We start from the raw sequence: 13615 nt of genomic DNA on the forward strand, positions 1-13615 counted from the left end.
TCCTATCCAGTATCCAGGTAGGTGGATGATTCATAAACTTCTAAAAAACATAGAAAAGAGAGTAAATAAGTAGGCAGAGATTCATAAATCCACACTTCAAATCTGTAGTCTTTACTGCTGCAATTAACAAGTTTTAGGGTAGAACATTGCACGAAACAAGAATATACCATAAATCATTCCAAAAGCCCTCTCGAGTCTAACAAAGAATACACTACGACGCTCAAATTTATGGAAGTGGCTTGAGAAACAATCCATTTTCAATATCATCAAAAGAAGCAGCACTCCTCCAGCAAACAACAGCAGCATAGCGCAGCCAAACTGCACAAGCAAAAGAAACAACCAATTAGTTCCCTCCCTTATCATTTGAAAGAAATAATGAGCGTAATAACAAATTGAAGCTTCCACTTGATAGTATAAGCATGATTTAGCAAACTAAAAGTTGGATCAAAACATATTCGAGATTAAACAAATAAATCCTGTTCGTTAACGGGGCAAGCTTGAAATGTATTTGGCTTGAAATTTCTCACTCAATAGTCAATATTTTAGCTATTGTTCAAATCACCTCAGAATTTGGATGACCCTAAAAAGTTACAAGAGAGGGCATCTAGGGAGTAACTAAGGCCTGGACACAAGTTAAAAATTTTTGTTCAACCCTAGCGTAGCAATAGGCTTCTTCTAGGAGAGTCAGGTACATGTTCGTGATTTGACGGTCCAAGATTAAAACTTTGCAAAACTACAGAACTGAACACTGCGCCATTATTCATTTGAAGAGCATATAACCTGGAGGAATGCCCAAGCATTATTATATGAAGACAAAATGGCAAAGCAATATGTCGTATTCCTGTCTTCTCAGAAGAATCTCAGCTGTGCACAAGGTGAAAAACTTTCTTACAACCAATGCACTATAATAATCAAATCACCCATCAAATAAACGTTTACCACTTGTTCAAAAGGTGAACCACCAGTCCATAAACGCTTGCCACACGGTGAATTGGTGACAAGAGAGAATCTCTCGTGCATAAGATTTGGAGTAGGACAACAACTAGTTTGATATAGGTGATGTAAAACAATATAACCGGGAAAAAAAGGATTTACTTTCCACAGATACCAACTTACCAACCCAAGCCAAAAGACAGAGTGACACATATGGTTATAGGAAAGCTGGAGGATTCAATCCTTTGAGGCTAGAGAGAATCTACTAACTAAACTATTTGGACATTCTCCAATCAAAATTCAAAAGCAAAAACCTTCATTCATGCACAGAAAAATTAAGCTTATTTAATGCAATAAATAAGATAAACTTTTGATCAAGTTTCAATTTTTTTTGTTGATTAACTAATCAAGTTCCAATTGTGTATGCAAGAATCAAAGGAAGAGAATCTGAGATTGCGGGTAAAGAGTAGAAGGCAGAGAGGGAAGATTACATACCAGCCTCGTAAGAAAGGCATACAACCATCTTGGCCTTGGTAATTGTTATGCTCACAGTGATAGTGCTGGTATTGCTGCGGAGGAGGAGGAGGTGGCGGAGGGTACCCCTGATTGAAATACCCTTGGTACCCCTCGTACGGCGGACCACGCGGGGGCGGAGGCGGACCATATCCGTGAGGATACCCAGGTGGTGGTGGTGGTGGTGGATAGCCTTCGTACGGTGGAGGCGGCGGAGGAGGGTACCCTTCGTACGGTGGCGGTGGTGGTGGAGCTGATGGGTACCCAGGAGGCGGATACTGATATCCTTCAATACCAAAATAATATGATCGATTAGTAAAAAGTAACTGAACAATTGAATTGAAAAGATTTGAAATTCTGTAAAGGAAGCGAGTTTGTTTTGGTTATACCTGGTGGAGGGTAGGGTTCTTGAGGAGCTTTCTGGTAACTCATCTTCTCCGATGGCTCTCTGTTCCCGCGGTCTGTGGTGGTCGGGTGGTCGGATTGTTAGCCTGATCAAAATATGTAGGTGAGAATTAATTAAGAAATCGAGTAGCCCTATATAGTAACCGCGGGTCCCAGATTGTCGATATTGCCAGACTGTTTCTAATCGTATTCGACCCGTTTCAGTGGGCTGGTTGCTGGGTCCTGTCATTTCAACCATACGATGCGAGGCTAACTAGATGGATGAGTTAAACTTAAAGGAAAAATTAATGAAAAAAATTTAAAAATTTTAAGTTTTAATAATAAGGACAAAATAAAAGGTAAAATAAATAGTACTTTGATTAATTTTTTAGTGTAAAAATATGGTTTTTCGTTAAAGTAAACAGTACCTGTAGTTTTTCGCTAAAGTTTCATTTAAAACCCTTTCTCATTCTTCTTGGGCTTTCTTTGGAAAGATAAAGCTATAAACCTCAAAAGCCCAACGTAAAAAAGCCCAATATTCAGTTGTCTTACTATATTCATACCTTGCCTGATAGCGTTTTCGGTGCAAGTGTTTTATGAACTCGAAATTGTGCTTTTACGACCAAGAAGAAACACCGCCGGAATCAATTGTTGTAGTGGAAAAAAGCGAAAATCTCATGCATGTCTTTTATCCCTTAATTTCAACTCAAGTCAGCGAGGGAAGCAGCATTCAAAACAATATGAATTTTCTTTTAACTTTCCTTTAGTTTTGCCTATTTTGAGTATCCACGTGGAACATGTGGCCGTGGAGAGTTGCATTGCAGTACATGGATTGGACATGCTATCTCACTTGGAATATCATATATACTAAAACCCGTAAGGGTTGGTCACTGTGGATGACCAGTGGATTTCCCATTTTGTCCTCGCCCATTCTTCTTTTATTTCAACTTTGCCCCTTTTGCTTTCTATATATACTAAAGCTCACGGATTGGCACTGTTCATTAACAGTGCCCACCCGGTTTAGTCCCTCGCCTGCTGAGCAATTTTTTGTCCTTTTCTAGAATTGTGCAGTGAGTTGGCCATTTTGTTCTTTCCGCTTTCTGGTGCCGTTCTCCATCATCCGCGGTTCTTTGCTTTTAAAAACCCAAACAATATTTTTATAATTTTTTTTCCTTTTTGGCGCCACAAACTATGTGGCTGGATTTAACTCCTGACAACTATAATTTGTTTTGTCCTGCAGTCTATTTGTTTATCATTTTTTTGTCCAAAAACCAATGTGTTTATCCATGGGGTAAAACAATTGATGACTGTTTTGTTTATTATATATATATAATTATTTTTCTCAAGAACTCCCTCACCCACTGTTGCAGCTCTCTCTCTGAAAGTGCATTTTCTTTTTTTATGCATGTTATTATTTTATTTCTCTCTCACTGTTTTTTTTCCATTCGAGAAAGAGGCAAGAGGAAAAGGGGGATGCCATTGCCATTGCCATTGTCTGGTGGTAGCAATGAAGGCCCATTCCTCGAAAAAGGGATAATAAATGCAAAGTGGCAGAGAAATATACATACATGTGTGTGTATATACTAATACTCAACAAGATGAAATTACTGTTCATTAACAGTAAGCGGACGAAATTGCCCTCCAATTCATTTGTTATCTGCCCATTTTTTCCTTTTTTTAACAGTAAAAAGACGACTTTGCCTTCCATCTCCACCTGTCGATCACTCTTCAGCTTCTGTCATTTTCAATGGCATAAATGCCCTCTGTTTCTTCTCCATTATGCCGTTTGTCCACGCGTCGATCATCGCTCCACATCGACTACTTCTCGACCTTTCTTCTCTACTTTTCCCTCCGTTCGACTTTTCTCTCTCACAATTCCCTGCTTCTGTCGCTCTTGAACCTCGATTCCTTTCGCTCTCCAAGGCTACCTTCTCTCCCTCTTCCACCGTGCGATCTTTGTCTCACAAGTTACCAACCGCACTTTCTTGCTAAAAAACCTTCACTGCTTTCTCTGTTGCTAGAGGTTGCTTTCTCTTCTGCTCTCGCAGGGCCTTCAGTTCTCACTTAGATTCCAGAGTAGAAGCCCAGAAAGCTAATATGGCAAAGCGAGAGCTTTCCAGCACTCTCAGGAACTTAAAAGATGAAAAGAAACGATAAAATTTTGGTTTTTTATTTATTGTGAGTGTTAATTTCTGATTAAATTATTATTTTTGATAAACCCTTTTAGAATCTGATCTAGGTTTTGCTTAAATTCATCTTGGTGTTGTTTAATTTTGAGTTATATAATTTTCTGGTGGACCTTTAATTGTATTTACAGATTAATACAACGTAATTGGGTTATTTTTTTAATTACTGTAGTTTATGCAAAGAGCAACTTAGAAAGAGGTGAAGAAAGAAGAAGATGTCAAACCATACCTTATCACCTCAGGTACCTTTTAGACCTATTGCATGTCAAAATCAGCTTCAAATTTGTGATTTAATATAATTGAATTTTAACAAGTTTTTAGTGATTTTGTAGAATTTTACGTTTAATAACCAAGTGGATTACTTTACTTGGTTGGACCTGTTTTTATAGCTATATTTCAACCTTTCCTCTGATAGCTTTTAACGATTGGATTTCTCGAGTCTACTTTCCATGCTTTGACCATTTCATTTGGCAGAGGGTTCTGGGTTTTGGAGAATTCTTCATTAAATTGGTGGGTTTGTAGAATTGTACCCTTATATTTCTGGGTTTGGTTTTATGTCAGTTTAATAAATTTTTTTAGGTTTTGCAGAATTTTTTGTGATTAAATTTCTGGCTTAAGTAGCGGTTTTTGAGGTTGTGGTCTCCAAAAAAAGGTAATTTTTACATTAATTCTGTGAAAATTTGTACATATCAATGTGTTAGAATATTTAAGGGAATTTAAAATAAAATATGGTATTGGTATTGGTGGGGACGATGTATGGGAATTTTTCAAGGATTATTGGAATCTCATGGTAAGGAGTGATGTAGAAACTTATAGCTGCAGCAGTTGATGCAGGTTTCCTTTCTATGAACCTGATTTTGGATGGGGAAAGCCACCATGGGTGACTTCAGGTACGGAGTTCAAGAATCTGATTGTGTTAATGGATACACGAGATGGAGATGGCATAGAAGTATCCTTGAATCTCAAGGAAGAAGACCTGGCCATATTTGAAAGCACTAAGGAGCTGCTTGAGTATGCATCTTTAAATCCAACTGTAATTTTGTTTAGTATTGTTGAACCTTTTATGATCTTTCATTGTTTTGTTTCTTGCTTCTGTTTTTCTTAGGTGTGTACTAAATTGGATGTTGGTTTGGTTGTTTCCAATCTTTCCCCACGACTTTCGATACCCAATAGAGAATATGAAAAACCCAACTTTAATTTTGTAAATTTATTGTCCTAAATGAAGGTAACATGGGAATTTGTTCTGAATGGTGTTCAAAGAACTTCAAACTCAACTTTGTCCTGAATGATGATCTGTTCTCTGGATGTCTAATATCAATTTTTTATCTGCTCAGAGTGATCTGATTTACATCTTTTGCTAGGGTGCTAATGTGCCTCCACCATTCAATTCATTTGAATCTACTGGTCTCCCATATGAGATTCAGAGGTATGGAATTATTCTTCTGTTTTTGTCTCTTTTGTGTAATCCTGGTAAAGTTACCTGAGTGTTTTGTGCAAAGTTATGTGATTGCTAGAGGTCCAATGTTGAGTTCCTCTTAACAATTGAGCCCTTTTTGTCACTATTCATATTGCAGGTTTTGAGCTTCCACAAATTTCAAGGCGTTCAAACTTTACTCTCGAATGAAATGGTAATTAAATTTCTTAAAATTATAGTTTATTACTATAAAAGATAAAGACTTATTTTCTCAGCATTGTAATCTATGTATGTTTACACGTTATCCAACTTGCTTCTACAAAATCAAAATACTTATATCCACCTACAAAATTCTGTTGAAGAAGTGAGATTTTTAAACTGCAGTTTTTCTTTAATTATTCACAAATGTATGTACAAGTTAACGAAAAAACATGTATGCTTTTTTGGTGAATTTAATTTGAATTGTTAAATTTTGGTAACAAAAAAACCTATGATAAATTAAAAGACTATCATTAAATAAGATTTTCTGCTCAGTGTACCTCTATATAGTTCTATTTGAACTCACATTTTTTTTTTTAATTTAAATTTTATTTCTCTGCATAGTCCGGAAAAATTCTGCTTTCCTAATCATTTCACACAATTTTGTTTAGTTTTAAAAGTTTTGCTATAATTTTCTCTGATGAAAGGACATTCTGTGACAAAAACCAGGATCAATTTGTTTGCAGCTTGAAGATTTTTACTTTCACCAAGTTTATCTTCAACTCCAGGTATTTTCTCCCATTGACAACTTAAAATCAACTGAACTGCACCTCTATACTTGCATAACTCTGTTTTTCTCTCCTCCTTAAATTCATATATGGAGATAGGAAGTTTAAGAATCTTTGTTCCTGCTAATAGGTTTAATAATAGTGACATTTGAATGATCTTTGTTTCCAGGAAAATGATTTTAAAGAATTGTAGCTGTGATTCAGAAAATAGTTAGATTTTTTAAAGCTGACACAGGTTTTTATGAATATCAGGCTTTGAAATACAATGTTGTTCTAGGCTGTCATCTAGATTCCCAATCACATGTTTCCACGGCGGTTTCAAAGAGGTCCTTGAGACGATCAGATGCTGTACTCAGCAGCCACCATTATAATAAGGTTAGGTGTTGAGGTTTTTCCTTAACTTATTTTTCTCTTGGAATATGAAACCCTATGTTTTTCCTGCATGTTGGTACATGTAAATAACACAATGGTTCATAATCTTTTATTTAGAGTTTAATAAATATGATAAAAGTGGATCATAATTTTTACAATAACCTAACATGGCTATTTTTGAAGGTAAGACCGAGCGTCATTCTCTTGGTCACTAGATGCCTTGAGAATTTATAGTCACTCACCCAACTTGGGATTTGAGTAATCATGAATAACTCGATTTTGTGTTACTATGTGATGCGGTGGTGAGAGGACTTTGGTATGGGAGGGAGGACTAGAGAGAGATGTTTAGATTTGAGAAGGGTAATTGGTATTGAAAATTGAGATGCCTATATACCATGGCAGGGTCGGTTCCAGCTTTTTCTTTTCCTTGGTATGCATTATTTGTCCCTTTCTTTTAATTTGTTAGTTTAATTTATTCCTGCAATTTTGTATGAACTATATGTGTGTAGTGATAGATTGTAAGGTGATTGAGATTTGTGCAGGTAATTACTATAAATACAAATGGATGGTGCATACAAATTACTATAACTTCAAGAAAAAACAAAACAGACCCAGATACCAATTCACTTCAGTCCTCAAACATCTCGATCCATTCCAGCTTTTTCTCTTCCTTGGTATGCATTATTCCTCCCTCTCTTCTCTTAATTTTTTCTTTTTGTTTAATTATTTCTGGAATGTTGGAACCTGAATTTCCAGAATTATTGTGATTTTGGAACCCTAATTTGGGATGCATGTAAATGAAAAGTCTTATATATTTGGTCTTTGCTTACAACCTCTCTCTGCTCTTTCTCTCTCTCTCTCCAAAACTCAATTTTGAAGTTGTCATGCATTTTTTTTTTTTTATTATCACTGTCACCTTTTGATTTGCCTTATGGTTTTATCATCGTACATCATTAGTTGACTACTGTCTTTGTTTTCTTCTGCAGCATGGAGAGCTGTACAAGGCACTTTCTGCAATTTATTGCAAAATAATGTCAGTTATCCCTTCTTTGGATACAACTCAAACTGGGAGCAAGTCTGGTATCCAAGCTTTACGTTCGTTGCATGTAGCACATGAAAAGTCTAAGAATGTAGTAAGCTTTATTTGGCAGGTATTCCCTCAATAGTTAAGGAAACAATTATTTTCCCCTTTCTGCTTTGAAGGAATAGAATTCTCTTTAGATGTTTAAATTTGTTTCATTCATGATGAGGTTGTGTATAAATTGCATTTGCATTTGTAACTCAGTTTTTGACTCGAACATTGTTTATAAAGATTGCAGGTGCATAATTTTTCATATAATTTTCAATCCCGCAGCAACGCGCGGGTGCAAATTCTAGTCTTATCTGGAAGCTTAAGGAAAGGCCGGCAGGCAATACTCGTTAGCTTATAATTTATTAGGTTAAATGGAATATAACACGGTTAAGCGACCTCCTCCTCCTCATGAGTCCCCGTCAACATGAGTGGTACATCACGTGTTTTTATGTAAGTAGTAGGAAATTTTATTTTTATAAGTTATTAACTTTTTAACACTTATATCCCACTATTTGTATAGTGACATGTGGTATACCACCCCGTGTGCCTATCACACTGAAAAATCTATCCTCATCCGAGTAATGCTCATTACTAAACCGTGTATTTGGATTCACACAAGCCAACCTTGTCGCTTTCACATGCCCCGCAGTCACGAAACTCCCTCTAAAACTTGATAATTAATCATATATACACATCTGCCTTGTATATCTGGAAGGTCTTCAAAGGCAGATCTGATGTAGCTCCGTTGCTTCCGTTTTAAGTTTCAACCACTTTTTCTTTCTTTTTTAATGACGTTCCTATCCTCTCAACTTCTCCTTTGTGTATAAATAAGGTCTCCCAAACACTCAAAACCATTGCCATTTTCTGCAAACCACATCCAATCCCATTTAATCCAACAAACTCTCACACCAGAAAACACACATCACGTTAGCTTCGTTTGTTTTCCATTACCTTCCAAGGTCCCAACAAAAATGAACCACCCCAACAACCAAGCATCCCAACCTCCTCTATACCCCTCCATTTCTCCTCCCTCTCACCAAGACATAAACCCTTTCCTCCCAACTCCTCCGCCTGAAGATATTAACCCTTTTCATCAAACACCTGCGCCGATGCCACCGTCCTCGTCGCCGCAAACCCATTTCGAAACACCTCCTAGCGTATCCTCCCCTCAGAATGGGAAAACCGAAGAGCTAAAACACACTACTCCTGATCAAGATGTTCCGTCGTCGTCAAGCGGCGCATCTCCTCCGTCAATCCCACCAACTCCAAGTGAGGAAGAAAAATCAGCGCAGTGGGGGACTCACGTCATGGGGCACCCTGCCGTCCCAACATGCCATCCGGACAACAAAAAAGCAGCTCTGTGGGGTGCTGCCGGAACCGAGCAAGCCCAGAATCCCTACCTCCAGTACAAACCCCTTGACAAGTCCAACAACACCAGTCCATTGGAATCCATGCTCCACGTCTTCAACTCCTGGAGCAACAAGGCCGAGTCCATGGCCAACAACATCTGGCACAACCGTATGTATCTATATATATATATATATATATATATATGTATATATATGTCTCATCTCTTATATGTCTATATATACACTTTACTTTTAATAAACCTAGTAAGTATATGTCAAACGGCTGTTTGTACCTGCTCCTTGAGAAAGCGCTTCTGCCCTTAACTGTCTTTTAGCTAGAAGTGCCTTATGAAAAATTACTTGACAGGTGCTTATCTAGGCACTTCAAGTGTTTCTAACAAACACAGTCAGAAACTTTTGATTGTAGAAACACTTTTAGCCATTCCAGAAGCACATAAATTTTCAGTGCAGACGTCTTTTTTATCTTATGGACGCCCAAGACCGATTAAATTGATACACATTAACTAACATGTAAACTAATTTGATTGATTGATGATCTCTTGTCAGTGAAAACGGGGACATCGGTGTCTGGAGCAGCGTGGGCGAAGATGAACGTGACGGCGAAAGCAATAACAGGAGGAGGATTTGAGGCTCTGTACAAGCAGACATTTGCGACTTATCCCAACGAGAAGCTGTACAAGTCATTTGCCTGTTACCTGTCCACATCCACAGGACCAGTTGCCGGAACTCTTTACCTCTCTAATATCCATACAGCTTTCTGCAGCGACCGCCCTTTATCCTTCACCGCCCCCTCCGGCCAGGTCACCTGGAGCTACTACAAAATAATGGTACCATTGGGAAATATTGCAACCATCAATCCAGTGGTGATGAGGGAAAATCCAACGGAGAAGTACATCCAGATTGTGACGATCGACGGCCATGATTTCTGGTTTATGGGTTTTATTAATTACGAAAAGGCGTCGAGGCATTTGACCCAAAGTATGTCAACATTTGTGGCATCTGGAGTTGCCGTCAAACCAATCGTTGCTGCAGACAATGACATTGCATACCAGAAGCCTGACAAGGCTGACTATTAGGAGAGCTACTAGTCTTGTTAATATTTTACTGCTGCTCTGCTTTGCTCGTGAAATTGTATCGTCTTGCTTTTCTTCTACAATATTTATTTCTCTCATCCAGCGCGTGCGAGTTGCATTTTTTCGTTATAACTCGGATCGACCGAGATTGTTTCTTTCCGTTTCCAATTTTGATTGTTTCTTTCCGTTTCCAATTTTCCCAGTTATTTAATAAAACCTTATCATATGTGCAAAGTCACACAATCTATTATCCCCCACAAGACTACACATGATGCATGTCTGCTCTCTAAGTTCCTCTACCACATTTCGTGAATGGTGAATTCGATACCAAATTAGGCAGCCCATTATGTGATTTAACCGAACTCTCCCTCCTCTTAATGTAAAAATATTGATGTACTCAAAACAATAAAAGTTCCTTTATCGCATCTAATATGTATTAGACAAATATTTTAACTTGAAATCTAGTCTCGTAGCATGACTTATCATTAATTAAGAGAAACCAAAAGTCTTTTAACAATATAAATGCCTTGACAAATGAAAATAAATATTGCATCTTGATTCCTTTTAAAGCTTAAATAGGATCAAATTTTCAAATCTCAAATGCAAAATATAACATTCAATCCAAAATTGACTAGCAATTACTGATTCCGAAGCGCTACCAAAGACCTCCTTCGGGTTACACCCGCTGTATGTATTAGTTTGTTGATCTTACACTATCTTGTTAAACTACTCCCTTTTAGGAAGCTTTGGAAACTAACATGTGCCATTAACTCAGGAAAATACCAACTCGCAACACCATAGATGCATGCATTAGCATCAAGCACTGATTAACGCTTCTTCTTGCTCCCTTTTGCCGCACCGGATTTGGATGGAGTGGCAACCAGGTACACAAATAGAACCACAATGGACACCACAGAGATCAGAGACCCATACTTTGCCAGAAGCCTCTGCATACAAGAAAAGGTCAAACTGTAAGGGGCGAAACAGAGGAATGTTAAAACTCCTTCTTCCATTCAGCAAATATAAGTTAACAAATGATTTAGCAAGTTTCTGAGTACAAAGATTCAACGGCATAAAAAAGAGTGTTTCATACCTTAACCTGAAAATTTTGGCCGCCAACAGAGAGAATTTCATGAAAACATAAAACACCACCTCAGTTAACACCGTAAAATTTGTCCAAAATCAGATTGCATTATATAACCCTTATCTAATGAAGAAACTTACCCACTCAAACTTCTTCTCAGGAGGCCTGTCTGCAAGAACATCTAAAGGAAATATTGGAGTTGAATAAGACTCCTATAAGAAACAGAAAAAAGTCAGAAGGTATACAATTATACAGCAAAAATGAGTAGCAAAGGAACCGGCTGCAGACATCCAACCTGTAAAGCAGCCTTTGTGGGAATGCGGAATGTAATAAGAGCTGGTGCACCGTTAAAAAGTAATTTTTCTTTGCCCTCCAATTCAAAAGAGTGAGATATAATGCCACCTCTGCAAATCCCATTTATGCAATCAATAACTAAGAACCAATCGGTGAGAAAGCCATGGAAAGCAGAAAATGTTACTAGAAAAAGTTGGAACTTACGCATCAAGCCTTTCCCATGACTTGGAAGTGTTACCACTAACAACATCGAAGATATCCCGAGGCCAGGTCTCATCACTCAAGCTTACATCATAAGCCGTGCTGCAAGGGAAACATTACAAACTTTCGTTACTAATATATAAAAATAAAAAAAAATACAAAAATAAATCTCAGTTAACTTAATACACAATCAATAGAGTCATAGACAGGTGGATAGTCGAAAAAATGAAAGAGTGGATTCCCATACAAATACAAAAGCCTGCAGAAATGTGCAGAATTAAACCACTAAAGCTAATGTAGCCTTATACAAGATTTAGCTTAAGGCATTTTATATTACCAAGCTATTTTATGCTGAAAGGAAACTACAAGGTAACATTAAAAACTGATATGCTTTCACAATTCGTAACACTTGTATTTGTATATACTCCGACTCAAACATGCATGTAACTTTCATTCTATCCCTCCACAAAAAGACCAATTCCTTCAACAATTTCTCGCCTCACCTTCCCCAAACATTTTCAGCATGCTTCAATTAGTTCCGGTAACAGAGTCATTTCCTATGCAACAAGTACAACAATACAAACACAGCTAATACTGTGACGCTGAGATTCCAACAATACTTGCAGCTTAATATTATTTTGAATGCTTATGTTATCAGATCAACCATACAGAATAAATAACATTAATGTCTACAGCGGCATATAGACCATCAGTTCGGGATCAGTTGCCGAAACAATTCTGATTTTGACTTTCTACCCAATACGGGAACAAGTAAAATTCCAAGATTGAAAGCCCCATTCGTCTAATTTGCTCGAAATTTCACAGAAACCAAACAGAAACGGGATTCAACAAAAACAATCCAATAAACAACAAACAATGTACAATTAAACCGCAATACTCTAATACAGACAATCCATTTCAACCGACAGGTAAGCTAGATAAACTCCACATGGAGATAAGAATAGATTAACATTAGCAAAAACAGCATACACGCAAGAGATCGAGCGGATCTAACAGAAAGCATGTAAAATTACTGAACTTTAAGCTGGATCAGTAAATAAAGAAGCAAATACAACGAAAATTGAGAACGGAAATGGAGGGATTAAGAAGAACCTACGAAGATCCTTGGTTGTAGATGTCGATGGAGACAAGGACGCGCTCGGCGCCGGACTTGAGCCGGTTGAGGGAGGCCTTCTTGTGGGTGACGATGAAGGGCACGTCGGAGCTCGCGAGCGCCGACGTGAACAGAAAGAGAGCTACCGCCGTCGAGAGGAGGGCGTTGGTGATCGGAATCGCCATTTGGATTTGGGATGGAGGTGGTGGTGAGTCGTGATTGAGTCGCTGAGGTGAGGTGAGGTGTTGTTTGCTTTGGACCCGTTCGCAAATGCTTGGGATCCTCAACTCGGGAAAATGTTAAATTGATTCACACACTTCCGGTCAAAGGGAAAACCCCTAGGGTCTGTTTCGTAATTAGATCTAATTGGACTGTTATACTGTATATTTTGTTAGCTTTCTTGATTTTGTTTTAATTTTTGACCTATCGTATTTCTCACTATCTCGAATAAAGTCGTACGTTTTGGAGAAAGTTGAACAAGAATTGTACATTACGTGTTTTTATATAAATGATAAGAAATTGTATTTTTTAAGTTATTAATTTTAACACACATATATCACTATTTTTATAATGACATGTGATGTAACACTTCACTCTAATATGCTTGGGTAAGGTTTGCATTCTGTAAAGACGTAGCTTTTTTCTTGACCGGAAAAAAGAAGGATATAGCTCTGGTGCATGGTGAAAATTACAAGACATAAGTAAACGCATGAGCAAAAGACTATTTCAACAAAAGCCTTGTATTGGTTGGCACTCTCTTCGGATCTCTTCCATCCAGATCTTCCGGACCCTTCATTCTTGTCCATTCAACCAAAAACATCAAACGACCAGAATTGTG

General features: G+C 37.7%; 4 protein-coding genes across 7 annotated transcripts; 2 read left to right on the forward strand and 2 right to left on the reverse strand.

The window, feature by feature from the left end:
• Positions 1-80: 80 nt before the first annotated feature.
• Positions 81-1994, reverse strand: LOC125474249 (cysteine-rich and transmembrane domain-containing protein WIH2-like). Its single transcript, XM_048577711.1, has 3 exons — positions 1836-1994; positions 1429-1732; positions 81-318 (listed from the first exon to the last, which is right to left on the reverse strand). Exons 1-3 carry the CDS (start codon positions 1876-1878, stop codon positions 267-269), a joined length of 399 nt encoding a protein of 132 aa, XP_048433668.1. The 5' UTR covers positions 1879-1994; the 3' UTR covers positions 81-266.
• Positions 1995-3703: 1709 nt separating this feature from the next.
• Positions 3704-7947, forward strand: LOC103934905 (acyltransferase Pun1). Of its 3 annotated transcripts, XR_007255838.1 has the most exons (11): positions 4183-4258; positions 4349-4526; positions 4605-4668; positions 4842-5027; positions 5378-5442; positions 5591-5644; positions 6139-6197; positions 6450-6572; positions 7112-7243; positions 7556-7720; positions 7924-7947. XR_007255838.1 is itself a non-coding variant. In XM_048577714.1 (4 exons), the coding sequence occupies exons 1-4, from the start codon at positions 3928-3930 to the stop codon at positions 5219-5221; spliced, it is 390 nt and encodes a 129-aa protein (XP_048433671.1). In that variant the 5' UTR covers positions 3704-3927; the 3' UTR covers positions 5222-5340. The 3 variants fall into 3 exon arrangements, 1 of the variants encoding a protein (XP_048433671.1); XR_007255837.1 differs by lacking the exon at positions 7924-7947 and having other exon boundaries at positions 7556-7908; XM_048577714.1 differs by lacking the exons at positions 4349-4526; positions 4605-4668; positions 5378-5442; ... (4 more) ...; positions 7556-7720; positions 7924-7947 and adding exons at positions 3704-3970; positions 5122-5340 and having other exon boundaries at positions 4189-4258; positions 4851-5027.
• Positions 7948-8369: 422 nt separating this feature from the next.
• LOC103966574 (GEM-like protein 5) lies at positions 8370-10243 on the forward strand. Its single transcript, XM_009379747.3, has 2 exons — positions 8370-9159; positions 9558-10243. Exons 1-2 carry the CDS (start codon positions 8613-8615, stop codon positions 10085-10087), a joined length of 1077 nt encoding a protein of 358 aa, XP_009378022.2. The 5' UTR covers positions 8370-8612; the 3' UTR covers positions 10088-10243.
• A 376-nt stretch (positions 10244-10619) lies between these two features.
• Positions 10620-13081, reverse strand: LOC125474250 (translocon-associated protein subunit beta-like). Of its 2 annotated transcripts, XM_048577712.1 has the most exons (6): positions 12781-13079; positions 11667-11765; positions 11464-11572; positions 11309-11380; positions 11178-11183; positions 10620-11031 (listed from the first exon to the last, which is right to left on the reverse strand). In XM_048577712.1, exons 1-6 carry the CDS (start codon positions 12960-12962, stop codon positions 10912-10914), a joined length of 588 nt encoding a protein of 195 aa, XP_048433669.1. In that variant the 5' UTR covers positions 12963-13079; the 3' UTR covers positions 10620-10911. The 2 variants fall into 2 exon arrangements, with proteins under 2 accessions (XP_048433669.1, XP_048433670.1); XM_048577713.1 differs by lacking the exon at positions 11178-11183 and having other exon boundaries at positions 12781-13081.
• Positions 13082-13615: the final 534 nt, after the last annotated feature.

Source organism: the organism of the source record quoted next, unplaced genomic scaffold (assembly GCF_019419815.1).
Source record: "Pyrus x bretschneideri cultivar Hongxiangsu unplaced genomic scaffold, Pyrus_bretschneideri_v1 Contig12, whole genome shotgun sequence".
NCBI lineage: Eukaryota > Viridiplantae > Streptophyta > Magnoliopsida > Rosales > Rosaceae > Pyrus > Pyrus x bretschneideri.

What these genes read in the sequence shown, in the direction of transcription:
- LOC125474249 (XM_048577711.1), bottom strand. Translation starts at nt 1,878, where the DNA reads ATGAGTTACCAGAAAGCTCCTCAAGAACCCTACCCTCCACCAG. An exon ending in AGAACCCTACCCTCCACCAG is followed by an intron (nt 1,733 to 1,835) that starts GTATAACCAAAA and finishes TTGGTATTGAAG; the next exon opens with GATATCAGTATCCGCCTCCT. An exon ending in ATGCCTTTCTTACGAGGCTG is followed by an intron (nt 319 to 1,428) that starts GTATGTAATCTT and finishes TTGCTTGTGCAG; the next exon opens with TTTGGCTGCGCTATGCTGCT.
- LOC103934905 (XM_048577714.1), top strand. Translation starts at nt 3,928, where the DNA reads ATGGCAAAGCGAGAGCTTTCCAGCACTCTCAGGAACTTAAAAG. An exon ending in CACTCTCAGGAACTTAAAAG is followed by an intron (nt 3,971 to 4,188) that starts ATGAAAAGAAAC and finishes TAATTACTGTAG; the next exon opens with TTTATGCAAAGAGCAACTTA. An exon ending in AGCACTAAGGAGCTGCTTGA is followed by an intron (nt 5,028 to 5,121) that starts GTATGCATCTTT and finishes TGTTTTTCTTAG; the next exon opens with GTGTGTACTAAATTGGATGT.
- LOC103966574 (XM_009379747.3), top strand. Translation starts at nt 8,613, where the DNA reads ATGAACCACCCCAACAACCAAGCATCCCAACCTCCTCTATACCCCTCC. An exon ending in CAACAACATCTGGCACAACC is followed by an intron (nt 9,160 to 9,557) that starts GTATGTATCTAT and finishes ATCTCTTGTCAG; the next exon opens with TGAAAACGGGGACATCGGTG.
- LOC125474250 (XM_048577712.1), bottom strand. Translation starts at nt 12,962, where the DNA reads ATGGCGATTCCGATCACCAACGCCCTCCTCTCGACGGCGGTAGCTCTC. An exon ending in ATCTACAACCAAGGATCTTC is followed by an intron (nt 11,766 to 12,780) that starts GTAGGTTCTTCT and finishes TTTCCCTTGCAG; the next exon opens with CACGGCTTATGATGTAAGCT. An exon ending in TCATGGGAAAGGCTTGATGC is followed by an intron (nt 11,573 to 11,666) that starts GTAAGTTCCAAC and finishes TGGGATTTGCAG; the next exon opens with AGGTGGCATTATATCTCACT.